Source organism: Halichoerus grypus, chromosome 5, assembly GCF_964656455.1.
Source record: "Halichoerus grypus chromosome 5, mHalGry1.hap1.1, whole genome shotgun sequence".
Taxonomy (NCBI): Eukaryota; Metazoa; Chordata; class Mammalia; order Carnivora; family Phocidae; genus Halichoerus; species Halichoerus grypus.
Window position 1 is genome coordinate 86,836,035 of NC_135716.1, and position 18,205 is coordinate 86,854,239.

General features: G+C 43.3%; 1 protein-coding gene across 2 annotated transcripts; it reads right to left on the reverse strand.

Moving 5' to 3' along the window:
* Nucleotides 1-906: 906 nt before the first annotated feature.
* CD160 (CD160 molecule) lies at nucleotides 907-17,527 on the reverse strand. Of its 2 annotated transcripts, XM_078072520.1 has the most exons (5): nucleotides 17,409-17,527; nucleotides 10,405-10,549; nucleotides 9,172-9,498; nucleotides 5,550-5,687; nucleotides 907-2,451 (listed from the first exon to the last, which is right to left on the reverse strand). In XM_078072520.1, the coding sequence occupies exons 2-5, from the start codon at nucleotides 10,469-10,471 to the stop codon at nucleotides 2,444-2,446; spliced, it is 540 nt and encodes a 179-aa protein (XP_077928646.1). In that variant the 5' UTR covers nucleotides 10,472-10,549; nucleotides 17,409-17,527; the 3' UTR covers nucleotides 907-2,443. The 2 variants fall into 2 exon arrangements, with proteins under 2 accessions (XP_077928646.1, XP_077928645.1); XM_078072519.1 differs by lacking the exon at nucleotides 907-2,451 and having other exon boundaries at nucleotides 4,361-5,687.
* Between the last annotated feature and the right edge of the window lie 678 nt (nucleotides 17,528-18,205).

The window sequence follows — 18,205 nt, forward strand, 5'->3', positions numbered from 1 at the left end:
AGAAGCAGACTCTCTGCCGAGCAGGGAGCCCGATGCGGGACTCGATCCAGGGACTTCAGGATCATGACCTGAGCCGAAGGCAGTCGCTTAACCAACTGAGCCACCCAGGCGCCCTTAAAATTTTTTTTTTTAAAGTAATCTCTACACCCCATGTGGCGCTCAAACTCATGACCCCGAGATCAAGAGTCATATGTTCTTCCAACTGAGCCAGCCAGGCACCCATCAGTAATGCTTTTAAATCAGTTTGTCTTTATTAGTAACACCATAATCTACATCCAGTTGAAATATAGTATATAAATATTTGTAAGATATATTATTTATTCAGACAGAAGATTGTGCTTATACAGATTCCTTATAATAGCTCCATGGCCCCACAGAGGTTCAGATTCCATGCATGGGTTGTGAATCACTCCTATGGATTGAGGTTAAGATGTGTGTCAGAAAACTACCTATTCATGCATGGAAATTTGTAGGCTTATTTGAAGTCAGTGATATCAATAATTTTTAAAGCCAGGCTATAAATATTTCACATTTCTGTTTGACCAAGTCTTGAGATAAGCAGAATACATAAAATGTGAATTCTTTTTTTTTTTTTTTAAGATTTTATTTATTTATTTGACAGAGAGAGACACAGCGAGAGAGGGAACACAAGCAGGGGGAGTGGGAGAGAGAGAAGCAGGCTTCCCGCGGAGCAGGGAGCCTGATGCGGGGCTCGATCCTAGGACCCTGGGATCATGACCTGAGCCGAAGGCAGACGCTTAACGACTGAGCCACCCAGGCGCCCCTAAAATGTGAATTCTTTAGAAATGGGACTTCTGACTTGCTGTTGCTTTGTTTATTCTACTTAGAGCTAATAGTCCAGTGCTCTTGAATGTCTTAACAAGCTTGGACAGCGGTCATGTATCCTTTTGCAGTTTTTTATGTGTGGACTGTAATTAGTATAGCACAATGGATGAAACGTTTTCTGTAGTAGGATGTGGCTTCTTCATGAGACTTCCAGTGATTGTGTAATGTTGGGAAATTTCAGAAGATTCTTTGAATAGTAAAAAGCAGAAGACATCTCCACCCATATGAGCTTAAAATTTAGTTAGAAACAAAACCTACATAAAACAGGTAGAGAAAGATTTAAGTGAACATAATTTAATGGAGAAAGCTTTGGAGACTTTGGAGTCAGAATTCAAATGGTTGTGGGTTTAAAATCTAGAGTCTCAGATTTGATCCTAAGAGCAATGCTATAGAAATAGAAGATAGAGTAGGCAAGATCCCATTTAGAGATAAGTAAACAGAAATCGCATCTCAAAACTTCATTTGCCTAAGGACACAGCTGGTACACTGAAGAGCCAGAATTTGAATCCAGGTGTTTTGACTCCATGCCTTGTCTTTTTTACCTCCATAAGGCACAAAATCCAAAGTCCTTAGGTTGAGGGTCTACGCCATCACTAATAAGGGTCTAACCCATCTTTTTCAGCCTTTTCTCTCTCTCTCTTCCCACAAACCTTCGCTCCCACATTTGGCAGGTCCTGGCCAAGGATCACAGGTAAGGTGTCTGTTTCCTTTTGATGGCTTGCCGTTTAGCTCCAGTTAAATTGTCTGTGTTCTTAACCTCGTTATTCATGTAGTTCCTCCTATCAAGGTAAATCCTGTCGTCGTCCTCCTCCTCTCCTCACCCTGCCCCCATTTAACTATGACAAGAGGTCATCTGTCCAAAGAGAAAGACAAGAGGATTTGTGAATTTAGGAGAAAAGAAAAGGCTGCAAATATCGCTCTGGGCATTTATTTCAAAGGAAAGAGACGTAACCAGAGAGACTGACAAGTACTCAGTTGAAGCTGGGCATTGTGCTCTGTGGTGCACCTGGGCACACAGAGCTGCTTCTTCTTCCAGCCACGCTGTGGGGATGCTGTTGAATGCCAGGGTCTCTCCATTTCTTCATTTTCATGCCAAGTCAGTCACTGGCTCTGTCTCTCTTTTCCTATCCTACCTATCTTTGCTTGTTTCTTCTCTCTTCTTTTTAGTGTTAAATAAAAATTTCTTCAAAAAGAATTGGTGTTCTCATTTTGTTTGGCTTGCTTGTTTATTTTACTGTGTTGGAGGAAGGGGGGAGGAAAACTTTTTCTTCAGTACAAAAACACACATACCACATACTTATCCAATGTTTGAGTGAGAACTGTCCGCCAGCTACTTTTGTAAAAGTTGTTCTTTTTTTTTTTCTTAAGTGGTTACAGAGGTGGGAAGAAAGGCAGGTTTGTTATGGCAGTGAGGAGGGGAGCTCAAGGAATACATTATTTGTCCCACCTTACATTTCCCAGGTTCTTGGCATATTTAGCATCTCTTCCCCTGTGCTGTTTTCTTCTCTGTGTATGTTGTAATGTGAAAGGTAGCAAGCTAAAGAGAGTCAGGTTTATCTTGCTGTAACTTGTTTTTTTAAAGTTTCTGGCACAAGTCTTACAAAGCTGTAGAAAGAAAAAGGAAAGTTTGTATTACTGTCATACAGCTTAGATACCTGATAATTCATTGTTTGGCCCTGGTGACTAGGGAGGGAATGGAAAGGAAAGAAGGAAGGGACCCTTCTCTATAATCATTTGTATCTTATTGCTAAAGTTGCAGTTGTGACCTCTAGCAAATCTGACTGGGCTGGTGGAAGTGGGGAGGAAGCCAACCTTCAGTGTCTCCTTGCGGGAAGGTAGGGCAATCAAAGAAGAAATAGATGCCTCCCAAAAATTCCAGGTAGGTTTTCCATGTGAAGGCTGACACAGTGATAGGACAGGGATACTCACTGAAGGTGGTTTCATGAGCTGAGGGAGGCCCAGAGATCCAGGAAACTTCCCATCCCTTTTTTTTTTTTTGAAGATTTTATTCATTTATTAAAGGGAGAAGCAAACTCCCCACTGAGCAGAGAGCCTGATGTGGGACTCAATCCCAGGACCTTGAGATCAGGACCGGAGCTGAAGGCAGACGCTTAACCAACTGAGCCACCCAGGCGCCCCTTCCTCATCCTTTTGATAACATATAAGCATCCTAACTTGATCTACGTGATCTCTCTGGGCCTGACAAAATGTGTGTCCTTTTATTCTACTGAACATTACCCTTTCCATAGTTCTGCTAAGCCTTCATTTGAGGGGAGAAGGATAAAAGGCATCAACTATCAAAAGTTCATTCCCTTTACCTGATTGGAAAGGGGAAAAGAGCTGAGAGTTTTTGCTCTAGCATAACTTGGGAGTCAAAGGTAGTAAGTGGTCATAGATTGCATGGTTAGACTCAATTTCCTTTTCAGAGTAGTTGTTTCTGTATGAAGAAATATAATTTATTTTACTAACAGAGTAGCTAACTATCTGAGGGAATTTAGATTCAATAAAGAATTAGGTCTAAAGGGTCAGACTGCTTGATATTCACAACTGTCATAGGCTTATATTTGGCACGTCCTTACCAAGGATCATAGGTAAGGTCTGTTTTCTTTTGATAGTTTGCAGTTAAGAGGCTGGAATAACAGGGCACCTGGGTGGCTCAGTCAGTTAAGCGTCTGCGTTCAGCTCAGGTCATGATCCCAGTGTCCTGGGATAGAGCCCCACGTTGGGCTCTCTGCTCAGCGGGAGGCTGCTTCTCCCTCTCCCTGCCACTTACCCTGCTTGTACTCTCTGTCAAATAAATAAATGAAATCTTGAAAACACACACACACACACAAAAAAAAAAAACCTTAAAAAAAAAAAAAGGCTGGAATAAGGGAGTGTTAGGTGATCCTATTTGGGAGGAGGCAATCTCAGAATGGGGAGGGTGGTGAAGGAGTTGAGAGAGAAGATACTTAGCATATAGTAGGTAATTACTGAGAGCACATGGTTTTGGGGTGAGAAGGTCCTGTATTCCTGTGAACTGGAGCAACATTTAAGCTCTTTGTGTCTGTTTACTGATGAGTAATCAGGGAATGTTTGCCTGGAAGGGTTATATGGGGTAAGAATCACCGTATGTAAAACCTAACCCATCATACAAATTCTTTAAACAAATTTATTAAGAGCTTACTATGTGCCTGGTACTGTCTTTTTGTTGGGGTAAATGAGACAAAGCCCCTGCATTTATAGAGCTTATATTCTGGTGGCATGCAAACAGTGGTAGTTATTGATTAGAGGAAAGCTTTAAAAAAAATGGAATTAAGAATGCCAAGGATAACGGTGGCGCCTGGGTGGCTCAGTCGTTAAGCGTCTGCCTTCGGCTCAGGTCATGATCCCGGAGTCCTGGGATCGAGCCCCGCATCGGGCTCCCTGCTCTGCGGGAAGCCTGCTTCTCCCTCTCCCACTCCCCCTGCTTGTGTTCTCTCTCTCGCTGTGTATCTCTCTCTGTCAAATAAACAAACTCTTTAAAAGAAAAAAAAAAAAAAAAAAAAGAATGCCAAGGATAGGGACTCCTGGGTGGTTCAGTCGGCTAAGCGTCTGCCTTCGGCTCAGGTCATGATCCCAGGGTCCTGGGATCGAGTGCCGCATCGGGCTCCTTGCTTGGCAGGGATTCTGCTTCTCCCTCTGCTGCTCCCCCTGCTTGTGCTCTCCCTCTCTGTCTCTGACAAATAAATAAATAAAATCTTAAAAAAAAAAAAAAAAAGAATGCCAAGGACAGGCGGGGCGCCTGGGTGGCTCAGTCAGTTAAGCATCTGCCTTTGGCTCAGGTCATGGGATTGAGTCCCGCATTGGGCTCTCTGCTCATCGAGGAGTCTGCTTCTCCCTCTCCCTCTCCTTCTGTGTTCTCTCCCTCTCAAATAAGTAAAATATTAAATAAAAAAAAAAAATGCCAAGGACAGGCAAAGAGCTGCATCAGTTACTGATTATGCAAAAATGTAATGGCAAATCATCGTGAGTTTCAATCTCTGTTATCTAATAGGGAAACCCAAGATCTATATTGATGTGATGCTCAGAGGACTCACAAGCGTCTATACTCAATCTGCCCATCAGCCTTTGCCAAAGAGCTGCATTTTTATTTATTTTTTAAAGATTTTATTTATTTGAGAGAGAGCGAGCACATGAGAGGGGGAGGGTCAGAGGGAGAAGCAGACTCCCTGCTGAGCAGGGAGCCCGATGCGGGACTCGATCCTGGGACTCCAGGATCATGACCTGAGCCGAAGGCAGTCGCCTAACCAACTGAGCCACTCAGGCGCCCCAAGAGCTGCATTTTTAAAACCCACCTCCAGACCTGGTCTGACTCTTGCCTTGTTCATAGGCAAATATCTGTTGCCTTAACTTGTAGTCTTCTGTTGGCCCAGTGAGTAGAGGCAGCTGTATTTATTTATTTGCCTCTCCCACAAGCTTGCTTTCCTAACAGGTCTGACCTCCTATCCAGTGGAAAAGGTGTTTCATCCATCTTCCTCTGGTTATTATAAAGTCTTGAGTCCCTTTGGACCAGTTTTGCCCTCATGTTGGTTTGATGTTTTCCTGTGGACAGCCAGGGCCTGAGCAGCACTTCACTCTCCCACTCTAGGCTTCCTTTCTACGTCTCCTCTTGGAGGATAATCAAGGTGTCAAAGGTGTAGCACCCTCACTACCTGGGGTGCTTAAGGCTCTTCTGAACATACCTTGAAGGGCCACCAGGCTGGTGACCAGCATCACCCAGGCTTTTTCTTGCAGGAAGCCTGAACTGAGAGTGCCTTTACTGTGACTGAACTCGGGGTATCCTGTTTGTTTCAATCCTTTCACCGTGTAGTTCCCTGTCTCTGGTTCAAAAGAGAATTAATTATCAGGGGAGGGTTTCAGAAATCATTAATACCTCCTTTTGCATCATCTCAGAACATCTTTTTTGATCTCCAAGGACAGCGCTCAGCACAATTTATTGCCCAAATAAGTATTTTTTAACATTTATGGGTAGTGATGATGAGGTACTTAAACAGCGAAAAATAGATACAGAATCTATGTGTCGCACTGGGGATGCAAACAGAACAGAACAGGAACTTTAAAGTCTTGTTAGAGAGACAGCTAAAATAGCTTAGTCACCTTGGACTTGGGTGCCCCCTCACTTAAAAACCATCTTCCAGAGTGTGTCAAGCAGTTTAGCGTAAGTTAAAATCTGGGCTTTGGAATAGATCTGGATTTTTATTCACCATTTACTAGCTGAATAAAATTACCCCAAATTACCTTTGAGACTGACTTTTCACATGACAACAGCTGCAACCTCAAAAAGGCCATGAAGATTAAATGAAATAATCGATACATCATTCAGCACAATGCTTGGCTCACATGGTAGTAAATGTAGTAGTAAATGATAGACATTGTTTACTGATATTATATGTTACTTGTCTGGCTTTGTTAGTTTCACCTTCCAAAAGGAACTTTTATCATCTCTGCCTTTGGTGAGTATCCGTATGTGCTGACTCTAACACTTAAATATACTGAGGATGAGAAAGGCGTTTTGTCTTACGGAGCGCCATCACAAGTAGAAATGCTTAGGGCATATTAAAAGAATGTGACTAGATTATAGACTGTATATAGATTAGTTTATAAGGAGTAAGGGCTTTCTTGCTCCCCCCATTCTCTTCTCCAAGCTTAGCATTGTGTCTGTGGGATGCACAATCAATATGAGAAGTGTGAGAAGAATGACAAGAGTTTCCCCTAGTGAGATCAACTGGAACAGAGTATTCACATAAATAGAATGAAATTTTATAGAGCCTCCGGTGCGACGCAAAAGTAATTTAGACTTTGTCCCATAGACAGTGAAAAGCCGTTAAAACTGGTGGTATGGCATGTACAAATTAGCATTTTAGAAAGAGGTCAGGTGGCTGTTTGGTTTGGAGGCAGAGATAGTATTTAGAGTTGATGGATCATTTATTAGGTAACAGCTCAGTGCCAGGCCCTGAGGTAGGTGTGGGAGGAGATAACAACGATGAATAAGACGAGGTTGGATCTCAAGGGGCTTGCCAGGAGACTATTGGGAATATTTTAAGTGTGAGATGATGAAGACTTGGGAAACCCCTTTGGAAAGAAAGGAATAAAAAGTGGGGAAGAACTACTTGTACTTAGTAATGTATGGAGAAGAGAAAAAATCAAGATTTTGACTAAATCATGGGCAGAACCAGGGTCTCAGATTTGAGTGAGGAGATGGCAGGGCAGTCAGAAGCTAGGAGCCCAGTCAGTGAAAATGTTAAATTGAAACTTAGGAAGAGGTTAGAGCTAGAGAAGTTGATTTGTGGGTCAGTTTGCAAGAAGGTGCAGGTAAAATCATGAGGGTGAATGAGAACTTGGGAGAAACAATAGGGAAAAGATCAGAGGTGAGGAGTGAGTCTTGGGGAATGAATTCTCATGTTTGAGAGGTGGGAGGGGGAAATGGAGGCAGAGAAGGAGAGAAAGAACAGCCAGAAAGGGAAAACCGGGGAAGTAGAGAGTTGCAGAAGCCAATAGAGATGGGAGAGAATGGAAGTGCTAGATGCTGTAGCGAGGTCAGAGAGGAAGACACCAGGAAGCAAGGAAGAACATATAAATCAATCTAGACTGACATAGAAAACGTGGATTAACTGCTAGCCATAGGAAATGATTAAAATATTTGTTAAAAGGCTCTGGGCTAGGTTTTTATTTGGGAGGGGGTGTAATTTATTTCTAGTTTTCTTGAAGTTAAAATATAGTATTTGAAAGTTCATAAAGAATAATAGCAGTGTCTTTTTTTCCTCCTAGGCTTATTTCCCCGGGACAACCACTGTCAACTCAGATGTATTCCTAAATAGTATGCTTATATTACCACTTCTTGATGATAAAATTTAGGCATTATCTATTGATTTTCTGTTAAAAGAAGATGAGGATAGATAGATAAACCTCTACCCACTTTCCTTCTCTGCATCTTTTACAAATCATTATATTACACATTGTAGTTAAATTAATGTTTATGTAATTTGGATTCTGTAAATGTTACGTATTACAGAGCCAAGTTGTGTGCCATGATTAGGTTTCCTTTTGTAAAATTTGGTGTTTTCCCTGGAGATGATGATCACCTTATTTTTTTTTTAACCAGGCAGAATTTTCCATATCCATATCTTTAATCCTTCATCCAATCTGTCACAGACCTTCAGAAAGATGACCTATCAATTCTGTTTTCCCCTCCTCAAGATCTTCCAGAGCCCTCTTTCTCTTGTTCCTTTTGGACTAATTGCCTGTTTTGGCCATTTTTCATTCTAGAATTTCCTTATTTCCTTTCCCCTATTAGAGTCCTTACTTTCCTGGATCCCATTTTATCCACTCTACCTATTCACTTCCTGTTTTTCTGAAGCACACCTCTGGTGGCTTTTTAAGATCACATGGAAGGCAATCTTTTTTTTTTTTTTTGGAGTCATTGCATGTCTGTCTTTATTCTTTCCTCACATTCGATTGGTAGTTTGGATGGGTATAGAATACAATTAGAACATAATTCTCAGTTTTGAAGGCTTGTTCCTTTGGGAATATAGAAACACAAGAGTCACTCTCTGCTGGGCCTATGAGGAAGTCATATATAAAGCTGAGTCTGGAGTTGACCGTATTTAGGTTTTGTCTAAGTAGTAACAGAGTAGGGGAGTAGGCACAAAATAAAGGAAATATGCAGGGATGAGAGGCCTTACTGCCCCAGAGAGATTGAGACTGTAACTGTTTAGGTTCTGTTGGCTTTCTGGTTTCTGATTCCAGAAACCAGATCTCATGAGGGCTTTATTCCTTTATTCCTGCTTTATTATTTGTTCCTTTTAACCTATGGCAGCTTGAGTAGGTTTCTGTTTCTTACAACTAAATGTTCATTAAGACAACCATCCGTTTTATCTCAAATCCATCTCTGTCACAGCGTGAAGGCTCAGTGTCTATATTTAGAAATAGAACTACATTTCTGAGAGCTCTCTGAATTAGAAGCAGAAAGCCTGAATTTCAGACCTTTATCTGCTTTTACTGGCACTGGTCAGTGAGACAAATTGAACAAATTGCTTTACCTCCATGTAACTCAGTCTCAGTGTCAATAAAAATGAAATGGTTTACCTCAGTAAGGTTTTTAAAATAAAAGAAATGAGATTACTTTTGTATTCATGCTGTGAGCATTTGCCACTGCAGTGGGACTGGTGGGAAATGACTGAGTGATGGGAAGGACTCTTTCCCCAAGAAGACTGCCTGTCCAGGACCTGAAGTAACTATTTCTGTCTCTAGCTGTCGACCCTGCTTATTATCTCATCTGCTGGCATGTGGGGTATCAGAGCTTACCTGTGACTAAAACAGAGAAAAAGTGGCCCTGAAGGCGGATTTCTGGCGTCTGGCTTGTGGCACAACACTGGTAGGTCCCGCTGTCCGATGGTGTGGTTTGGTTTATGGTGAACACCAACTTAGATGATCTTTCACTGACACCATCTCTCCCAGGATCCCGTTTAAGTCTCAGTTGCTCTAAGCTGGTCTCAGGGAAACAGTCCGAAGACCTGTCCTTGCACAAAAACACTATAACCCCCTCAGCCTCTTCTTTCTTATACTGCAAAGTACAGATCAAGCTTAGTCGTTTTCCTTCCTGGTGAAACGAGCTTTGGATGTGCATGCACCCTGGAATGGGAAGGGGGAAGAATTAGCCATGGGAAGTTTGCTCACACAGACTAAGTTCACTCACATAGAAATGTTGAGGCAGAGGTGGGGGCTGCCCAATAGACATTAAATACCACCTCTTAGAAGAGTAGTCTATGGGCTATACCCATATCTGAGGGAGACCTGTAATCCCAGTTATTCATTAATTCAGAAATGGTTTATATTTTATTTCTACTCCAAATAGAACTTGTATAGGACCTTTATTAAAGTGCATTTATATACATCTAATCCTTGGTATAGCCCTAGAACCATGTACTGTTGTTCCCATTTTATAAACTGAGGTGCACAGTGGTTAAATGGGTTGCTAAAGTTGACATATGTCATATATATATACATATATATATATATATTTTTTTTTTTTTTTTTTTGAGAGATAGTGGGGAGGGGAGGGGCAGAGGGAGGGGGGTGGAGAGAGAATCCTAAGCAGGCTCCACGTCCAGCATGGAGCCCGAAGTAGGGCTTGATCTCATGACCCTGAGATCATGACCTGAGCCGAAATCAAGAGTTGGATGCTTAACTGACTGAACCACCCAGGCACCCCAAGTTGACACATGTTGTAGTATCAGAATCTCAAACCTAGATTTCATAAATTTAGAATGTATAAGATCCTGAAAGAATCTTAGATTGAGGGCCAGATTACCAGGTTCTTGGTAACACATAGGAGAGGCAGAATGTCTGATGGGGAGGGTAATAGTTTTAACAGAAAAAGAAAAACTATGTTTTTCACCCTTTCATTAGTGTCAAGAGGGAGTGGGTCCTTTTCTTCCCCACCAGAAAAAAATCTTGGGATCCATCCCTCCTCATGAGTCCAGGATTTTCCCTGATGGCTGTCTCTGCTCTGGGGATCTGGGGAGGGGCTGTCCTCACCGCCAAGCTGGATGTCCATGATTGCCAGCAGAATGGCCAGGGCCAAGCAGCCTCTGCCAGGTGCCATCAGTGTCCTGCACGTTGTCAGCAGCTGCAGGAACTTGAAGCAAATGTTGGCTCCAATGATGTCCTTGGCCTCACTTTCCTGAAAGCACATGAGGATTCCTAGACAAGGCCTCCCAGGGCTCCAAGACCATCTCCATGTTCCAGGCACTAGCTTAAGTTGGCTAGAGTCAGGTGGAGGAAGGCTTGGGCATGAGAGTCCAGCTGGCTGGGAAGTGAGACAGTTAATCAAGTGAGGTGTACTGGAGAGAAGAGAGGAGAAAAGAGGGAAGAGACAGAGACACTAAAGGCTATATTTGCAGAATATTTTCTTCTAAATTAAGTTGTATTACTGGGTCAAAGAATATGAACACAAATTTTTTTCTACTATGTATTATCAGATTGCTTTCCAGAAATATGGTTGAGATTCGGATATTCAGCAAGAATGTGCTTGTCAGCACTGAATATTGTCTTTTACATTTTTGCCAATTTGATGAATGAAAAATTAGATCTCACTGTTGTTTTATTTTGCATTTCCATGACTAGTGAGGGTGAGGATCTCTTCATACATTTATTGGTCATTCGTATTTCCTCTTCTCTGAATTGTCTATTCATATTCTTTGCATTTTTTTCCCAAGTCAACTTTCTAAAAAATCAGTTTTTCTCTATATTAGAGATGTTACCCTGACTTTTTTTCTTCTTTTAACAAATATTTTCTCCCAATTCATTGTTTGTCTCTTGAAATGATGTTTCTTTCCATCAGGAAAATTCACATCTGTATTGTAGTTAAATACAGTGCATCTATCTTTTAAGTCATCTGTAGTACTCTGTATTGTTTAAGAAAGTTTCCCTCAGGCTAGAGTTACACTTTTTCCCAACATTTTATTGTTTTACCTTTTTATGTTTATATCTTCTAATCCTAGCTAAGAAAAATTGTTCTCATGTCAAAAAACCCAAACTGAACCCAAAGCAAAACCAAGATAACACCTGAATTTTCATCAGTTGGAAATGGTTGAATAAATTTTGACTCACTCATACAGTAGAATATTATATATTATTAAAAAGAATGAGTTCTCTAAATATGAGCCTGAAGGGGGATCAATAATATACCATTATGTCAAAAAAGGCAAATTGCAGGGCTATGCATATAAAATAAATATTTTTATTTTTTAAAAAATCCTCTCTCTTTATATAAGTGTTTTAAAAATATATTTAAACACTTTTGTAGTTTATAACTGTTTGGATAGGTAATTACATTCACAGAGTTCAAAGGTCAGAGGTGTACAGTTAAAACTTTCCTTCCTGCTCCCACCCCCAGTGATCTCTTGCCCCTTCCCAGAGTCAACCAATGTTGCCTTATTGTGGATGCTTCTAGAGATAGATTCTATGCATATTTAAGAGGTTCCATATTTTTCCTTTTATAAAAAACATCAATAACAACAATGAAGGATAGTATACGGTACACTCTGTTCTACATTTTGCTTTTTTCACTTACCAGTATGTCCTGTGGAGACCATTCCATATCAGTACATAAACAGCTTTCCCTCTTTAAAAATTGCTGCACAGTAATCATAGTTATGTGAATTTATTCTCATAGATTCCTACCAGTGAGGATTTTGATTATTTCTGATCTTTTTATTGACGTATAATTGACATACATGATATGAGTTTCAGGTGTACAAGTCATGATTTGACACTTGTATACGCTATGAAATGATCACCACAGGAGGTCTAGTCACCTTCATCACCATGAAAATTTACCCCCCAATTTTTTTCTTTTGATGAGAACTTTCAAGATTCACTCTGCCGGCAACCTTCAAATGCACACTACAGTACCATTCACTGTAGTCACCATGCTGCACACCACATCCCCATGACCTGTTCATTTCACAGCTGGAAGTCTGTACCTCCAGGCCCTCTTCACCCATTTCCCCCACCCCTCAGGCTCCTCTCCTCTGGCAACCACCATTCTGTTCTTTGTATCCATGAGTTAAGTGGAAAATATTAAAAGTGGTGAACTTTTGGGGGGAAGGGCAGTTCCTATGGGTTGGGAGGCAGATGAATGTAAGGAGGCTTTTTTTTTCTCATTGCATACTCTTTCACCTGATAAATTTTATCTTATGAATGTATTACTTTTTTTAAAAGTATTTTTATTTTTGCGAGAGAGAGAGAGAGAGAGAGAGAGAGAATGAGCAAGAGGGAGGGGCAGAGAGAGAAGCAGGCTCCCTGACGAGCAGGGAGCCTGATGCGGGGCTCGATCCCAGGACCCTGGGATCATGACCTGAGCCGAAGGCAGACGCTTAACCAACTGAGCCACCCAGGCGCCCCTAAATTTGTCGCAATCCTAATGAAATCTCCCAGTGGGTCTGGCCCCCAGTGCTGCTGCCCTAGCCTTGACCTTGTGTTCCCTCTCCTATGTGTTGTCCTACTCTCTTTTTTTTTTTTAAGATTTTATTTACTTATTTGACAGAGACACAGCGAGAGCAGGAACACAAGCAAAGGGAGTGGGAGAGAGAGAAGCAGGCTTCCCGCAGAGCAGGGAGCCCGATGTGGGACTCAATCCCAGGACTCTGGGATCATGACCTGAGCTGAAGCCAGACGCTTAATGACTGAGCCACCCAGGAGCCCTATGTTGTCCTACTTTCATGCTGTTCCATGTCTCCACCAGAAAGTCCTGCTGAGTCTTGAAACAAAACATTGAACTTTCAGTGATATGCTTTTGTGTCTAGCTACAAAGTATTATCTTTGAAAAGGAAGATAAAGAAATGAAATCTTGCCATTTGCAACAACATGGATAGAAATGGAGGGCATTATGTTAAGCAAAATAAGTCAATCAGAGAAAGACAACTATCATATGATCTCACTCATGTGGAATTCAAGAAACAAAACAGAGGATCATAGGAAAGGGAAGGAAAAATAAAACAAGACGAAATCAGAGAAGAAGACAAACCATAAGAGACTCTTAATCATAGGAAACAAACTGAGGGTTGCTGGAGGGAGGTGAGTGGGGGGATGGGGTAACAGGGTGATGGGCATTAAGGAGGACACCTGATATAATGAACCCCGGGTATTATATTAGACTGATGAATCACTGACCTCTACCTCCGAAACTAATAATACACTATATGCTAATTAATTGAATTTAACTAAAAAAGGTAAACTCAAAAAGGAAGATAAAGAAGAATTGCAATTATTCATTTAGCCTAGGTTTGTGCTTAAAAGCATAGACTCTGGAGCCAGACTGCTTGTATCTCAAAACTTACTAGTTGTGTGACAGGCAAGTTTCTTAGGCTCCTGGGACAGGAACAATGCTCAGCCCTTAATAAATGGATATATTTGACAAAGACTGAACAACTATGATGTGTCAGGCACCATAGAGCACAGAGAGGTGACTAAAACAGAGGCCGACCTTCTCAGTGATTCTATGCAGCCTCTAGTTAGAAGGACTGGTCTATAATCTGGCTTTGGCACTAACTAGCTGCATAATGTTGGGCAAGTTTCTGACCCTCTCTGAAAAGCAGCTTACTGAGCTGTAAAGTGGTGATAATATTCTCTTCCCAGGGTTGTTCTTTGGGTTAAAAGAGGCAACCCATGTAAACTACTACACAGTTGAATGCCAGTATAGTGGCTGGCATAGAGTAAGGGCTCAGTAAGTGTTAGCCATGACTAGTTTTATGCTTCCTCATATTTGTGGCAATTTACGTCCCAAACACATCCACATCCACAATTGTGTTTAGTTCTTATAAAGCGCAGCTATTCTAGTTATTTAAAAATTTGTCACTTTTACTAAGCATATGGAAGCTTAGAGAGGCATGTGAGTAGCTTAAAATCACAGCTTCTAAGTGAAGGAGCTAGGATTATAACTCCCAAGTTATGCAGGTCTGTCATGTCCTTTGTGCCTCTTCTCACAGCTCTCCAGCCATTCAGGAACAGCTGCAATCCAAGGAGGGCTGTGCTAACAGTAATAAGTTCATAAAGTATACCAAGGAATAGGAAAGGAGAAATTCTGAATGAGAGGTCTGGAAAGGCTGCAGGACGGGAGTGCAGTTGGGTCTTGACAGATGTTGGCTGACTATGTGGTGAGGTAAGGTGGGGAATGGGCTGGGGAGATTTGTCTTCCAGCCCCGGCTGTGCATTAGCTAGCTGTAGGATGTTGAGAAGGTCATGTCCCTTCTCTAGGCGTGTTCCCTGAGGGACTGGTGCAGCGGGATGGGAGGGAGCAGGGTAGGGATTGCTTCCAAGCAAAGAGCTGCAGAGTGGCGGGCAGGCTCACAGGCGCTGATGCAAGTGGCCGAGCTTCGTGGTGCCTAGGGCCGAGCTGGAGCAAAGCGTGTAAGTTTATCGTGGGCCGTTCAGGAGGCCTGGGGCAGGTGGGGGCCCTGGGGAACGGATGCTCTTGGAGTAGGTGACCTTGGTGCCTGGAGGAAGATGCACCCCAGTGTGATGCAGGCAGGGCTTGGTGGAGCAGGCACAGCCGCTTCTGCATTATGACCACTAGAGGGCGCTGCCTTCTAGATGAAGCCGGAGATGGACGGTGAGCCGCCGGGGCGCGGGGTAGGGCGTGCAGGCTAGCTGGGGAAAACCTGAACTAGTACTGGAGGTGTGGGCGGTGCAAGATCCGGTCTGGTGGGTCCCGAGGACGTAGTTTGTACTAGAGGCGCAACTGGCCCTCCATAGCGGGAAGAGGTGTTGGGGAGGGAAGTGGGGGGACTTTCTGGGTCCATGAGCTAGAGACAGGTCTCCTCTTCCTCATAAAACGTGGCGGGCCCCGGAGTCGGCAAGGATGAAGGTCCAGCTTAGGTTGGCATCGTCACCTCTCAGCCTTCCCCGGGGCCCCTGAACTATGTTGGGTGCCCAGGAACCTATGGACTCTGAGGATGTGCCTCTGGAGGTAAACACCCTCCATCTCGCCGACCTTATGAAGCGGGAGGCACCTGGAGTCTCAGACTTAGATCCAAGCTTCGTGTGATCTGGGGCACGTTACTAACCTTTCTCAGCCTCACATTCCTCTTGTGTTTAAAGCTCCCTCCCATGAATGTTGCGATAATTAAATGACACATGGATCTGTGCCCGACGTTTTCTGCGGAGTGGACCCACTGCTGGTGGGTACAAGACTGTAAGGAAGACGCTCTTCTCTTTGCTACTGAAGCCCAGATCTAACCTCTCAGAGGAGCTGGAAAGCTAACAATCAGCTTCACAAATATTTGTTTACAGATACCCATTTGCAGATCTCCCATCAAGCTGAAAAAGATGCCCCAGACCCAGAGATGGGATTTCATCAACCACCACAACCCCAACTTCCTGAAAGTAGAAACAGATTAGTAAGTAAGTTGAAGTTAGCTGCAGGAGGCCCTTGGAGCACTTGCCTGCTTTCTCAGCCTTGCGGCTCTTACCCCCTTGACACATAGAGCCCAGCTTCTCAACCTTAGCATTAATGCACCAGAGGCACCTTTGGTTATCTGGTGAAGCCTGTGGATCCCCTTCTCAGAATAATACTTACAAATTAATAAAATAAAATATAAAGGATAACAAAGGAAACAAATTATATCAGAACAGTTGTCTAAACATTAGAACATGTGATAGAGAAGTATAAGTGCTTCCTAGCATCTGTAATGATCGTAACTTCATAGTAGTGATGAATGTATGTGACATTTTGAGAAACCTGTAACAACTGTAATGAGATTTGAAAATATTTTGATTTCTATTGATGGCAAATTCTATTGTGGTTTGTTGTGTACCTTCATAATTGAAGCAAATGCTTGCTAACTTTCAGCTAGAAACTGGTGGAAGTAAAGATATGTTTCCCCCAGATTCACGAATCCCATGAATGGACCCCCCAGTGCAGAACTCCTGCAGAATAGGCTCCTTGTTTTGCAACTAGGGAAACTGAGGCAACCAGATCTCCTGATTTTTAGATGAAAGGTCTTCCACTGAAGTGCATAACTCTGGAACTTAGAGGAAAACTCTTTCTTCTTCTTCTTTTTTTTTAATGCGGGGCCTGAATTCATGACCCTGAGATCAAGACTTGAGCTGAGATCAAGAGTTGGTTGCTTAATGGACTGAGCCACCCAGGTGCCACAAGGAAAACTACTTCTTCTTCTTCTTTTTTTTAAAGATTTACCCATTCATTTTAGAGAGGCGGGGGGAGAGAGAGGGTGGAGGGGTGGGGCAGGGGGAGAGGGAGAGAGGGTCTTAAGCAGACTGCGATGAGCGTGGAGCCTACACGGGCTGATCCCATGACCCCAAGATCACAACCAAGAGTCAGACACCCAACTGACTGTACCACCCAGGCATCCCATGAAAAACTATTTCTAAACCATTCTTTTCACTCTGGAATTCCCAAGTTTACTCTGCCAAAATATGCCAGTTGGCCCGAAGCCTCTCTTGTTGGCATCACCCCCAGAGCATAGATGTGGGATGTAAACTTCCCTCAGGGATGCCTCACAGGACCAGCCTGAAGCCCCATGGAGCCCAGTGGCTGGTCCTAGGCCAGGCTTGGAGGGATCCAGAGGAGAGTGGATCCAAGACTTGGTAACTTTCCTCTGGTGACTATCTCTTTTTTACTGATAAGAATGATCCTTTGTCATTCATCCCCCACGAACACTGAACAAAGAAAGTGGCCTGGAGGATTTAGAACAGCATAAGAGATTTATGCTCGGTCAGGTATGTTACTTCAAGGAGCTTGCCTGGATTTCCCTCCCATGAACACACAGTACAGTTCTTTTCCAGTTGAGGTAAGTGTCCGAATGGGGCCTGTATCCCTGGAAGCCTACTGGGGAAGAGCGAGCATGGGGGCCCGGCTGGTACAGTAACACTTCTCTTTCTAGGGTCCTGAGGGTAAAGGGCATTGCAAAAATCAGGGGTTCTCAGGGACCTCACTGGAAGCCTGTCCTTACCTGAGTGGTTCTGTCAACTGTCCCATCCCAGCTCCCAGACCCCAGTTCCCCAGTGGGCCTCATTACCTCGGGACAGAAGTTCTTCTTTCTTGCTCTCAGCCTGGGGGCCCTGGTGAAAGCACTTTGAATGAGCTCTCAGCCCCGACTTGTTCTTTGGTTGTCTCCCACTTCCGTCATTGCTCACACCTTCATTACTGGTATATATGGTCTTTGAAAACCACAGCATGGGTTTTTGTAGCAATCGGGGGTCTTCCTGCCTCTCTCTCTCATCCACCCCCACCGTGAACTTTTTTCTTCTCCACCTCATCCTCTGCTGCTTTCTCCTTTTCCTCTTCCTTTTGTGTGTGTTAGAGACAGACTCTATCTGCTGAGGGGGCTGAGAAAAAGCGCTCTTTGAAATTGTTTTCTTCACCTTGGGGGACAAAGATTTTTCACTTGGTAATTCATAATGAGGATAAGACTGATGATAGAATGACTAGAGCATGTGCTCTCAAGTATAAAGAAGGGTATCAAGTCTTTTCCTGAGAGAAAGGATAGGACAGAGTAGAGAAGCAGCTCCAGGCTGAAGGGGGAGGAGGGTGGGACTGTGAGGGGGACTGGGGGGGGCATGGGAGACAGAGAGGGGCAGCCCAAACGGTCCTGTACGGAGGGATGAGCCGGTGGATGGCTGACCTTGTTTCCCCATCTCTGACCCCCTCAACCCATTTCCATTCTGTTCTATTCTGTTCCTCCTTGGTCACTGGTGGCTGGGGAGATTGCAGTGATCACCCCTGAATTCTAGTGTCGTGCACTTTGGTGGAAAGAGCATCGGTCTGAGAGTGAGAAGCTTTGGGTTCTAACTTCTGCAAGGCTGGGCCAGGCCC

What these genes read in the sequence shown, in the direction of transcription:
- CD160 (XM_078072519.1), bottom strand. Translation starts at nt 10,471, where the DNA reads ATGGCACCTGGCAGAGGCTGCTTGGCCCTGGCCATTCTGCTGGCAATC. An exon ending in CATGGACATCCAGCTTGGCG is followed by an intron (nt 9,499 to 10,404) that starts GTGAGGACAGCC and finishes TTCCCATTCCAG; the next exon opens with GGTGCATGCACATCCAAAGC. An exon ending in TTTCTCTGTTTTAGTCACAG is followed by an intron (nt 5,688 to 9,171) that starts GTAAGCTCTGAT and finishes CTTTTGAACCAG; the next exon opens with AGACAGGGAACTACACGGTG.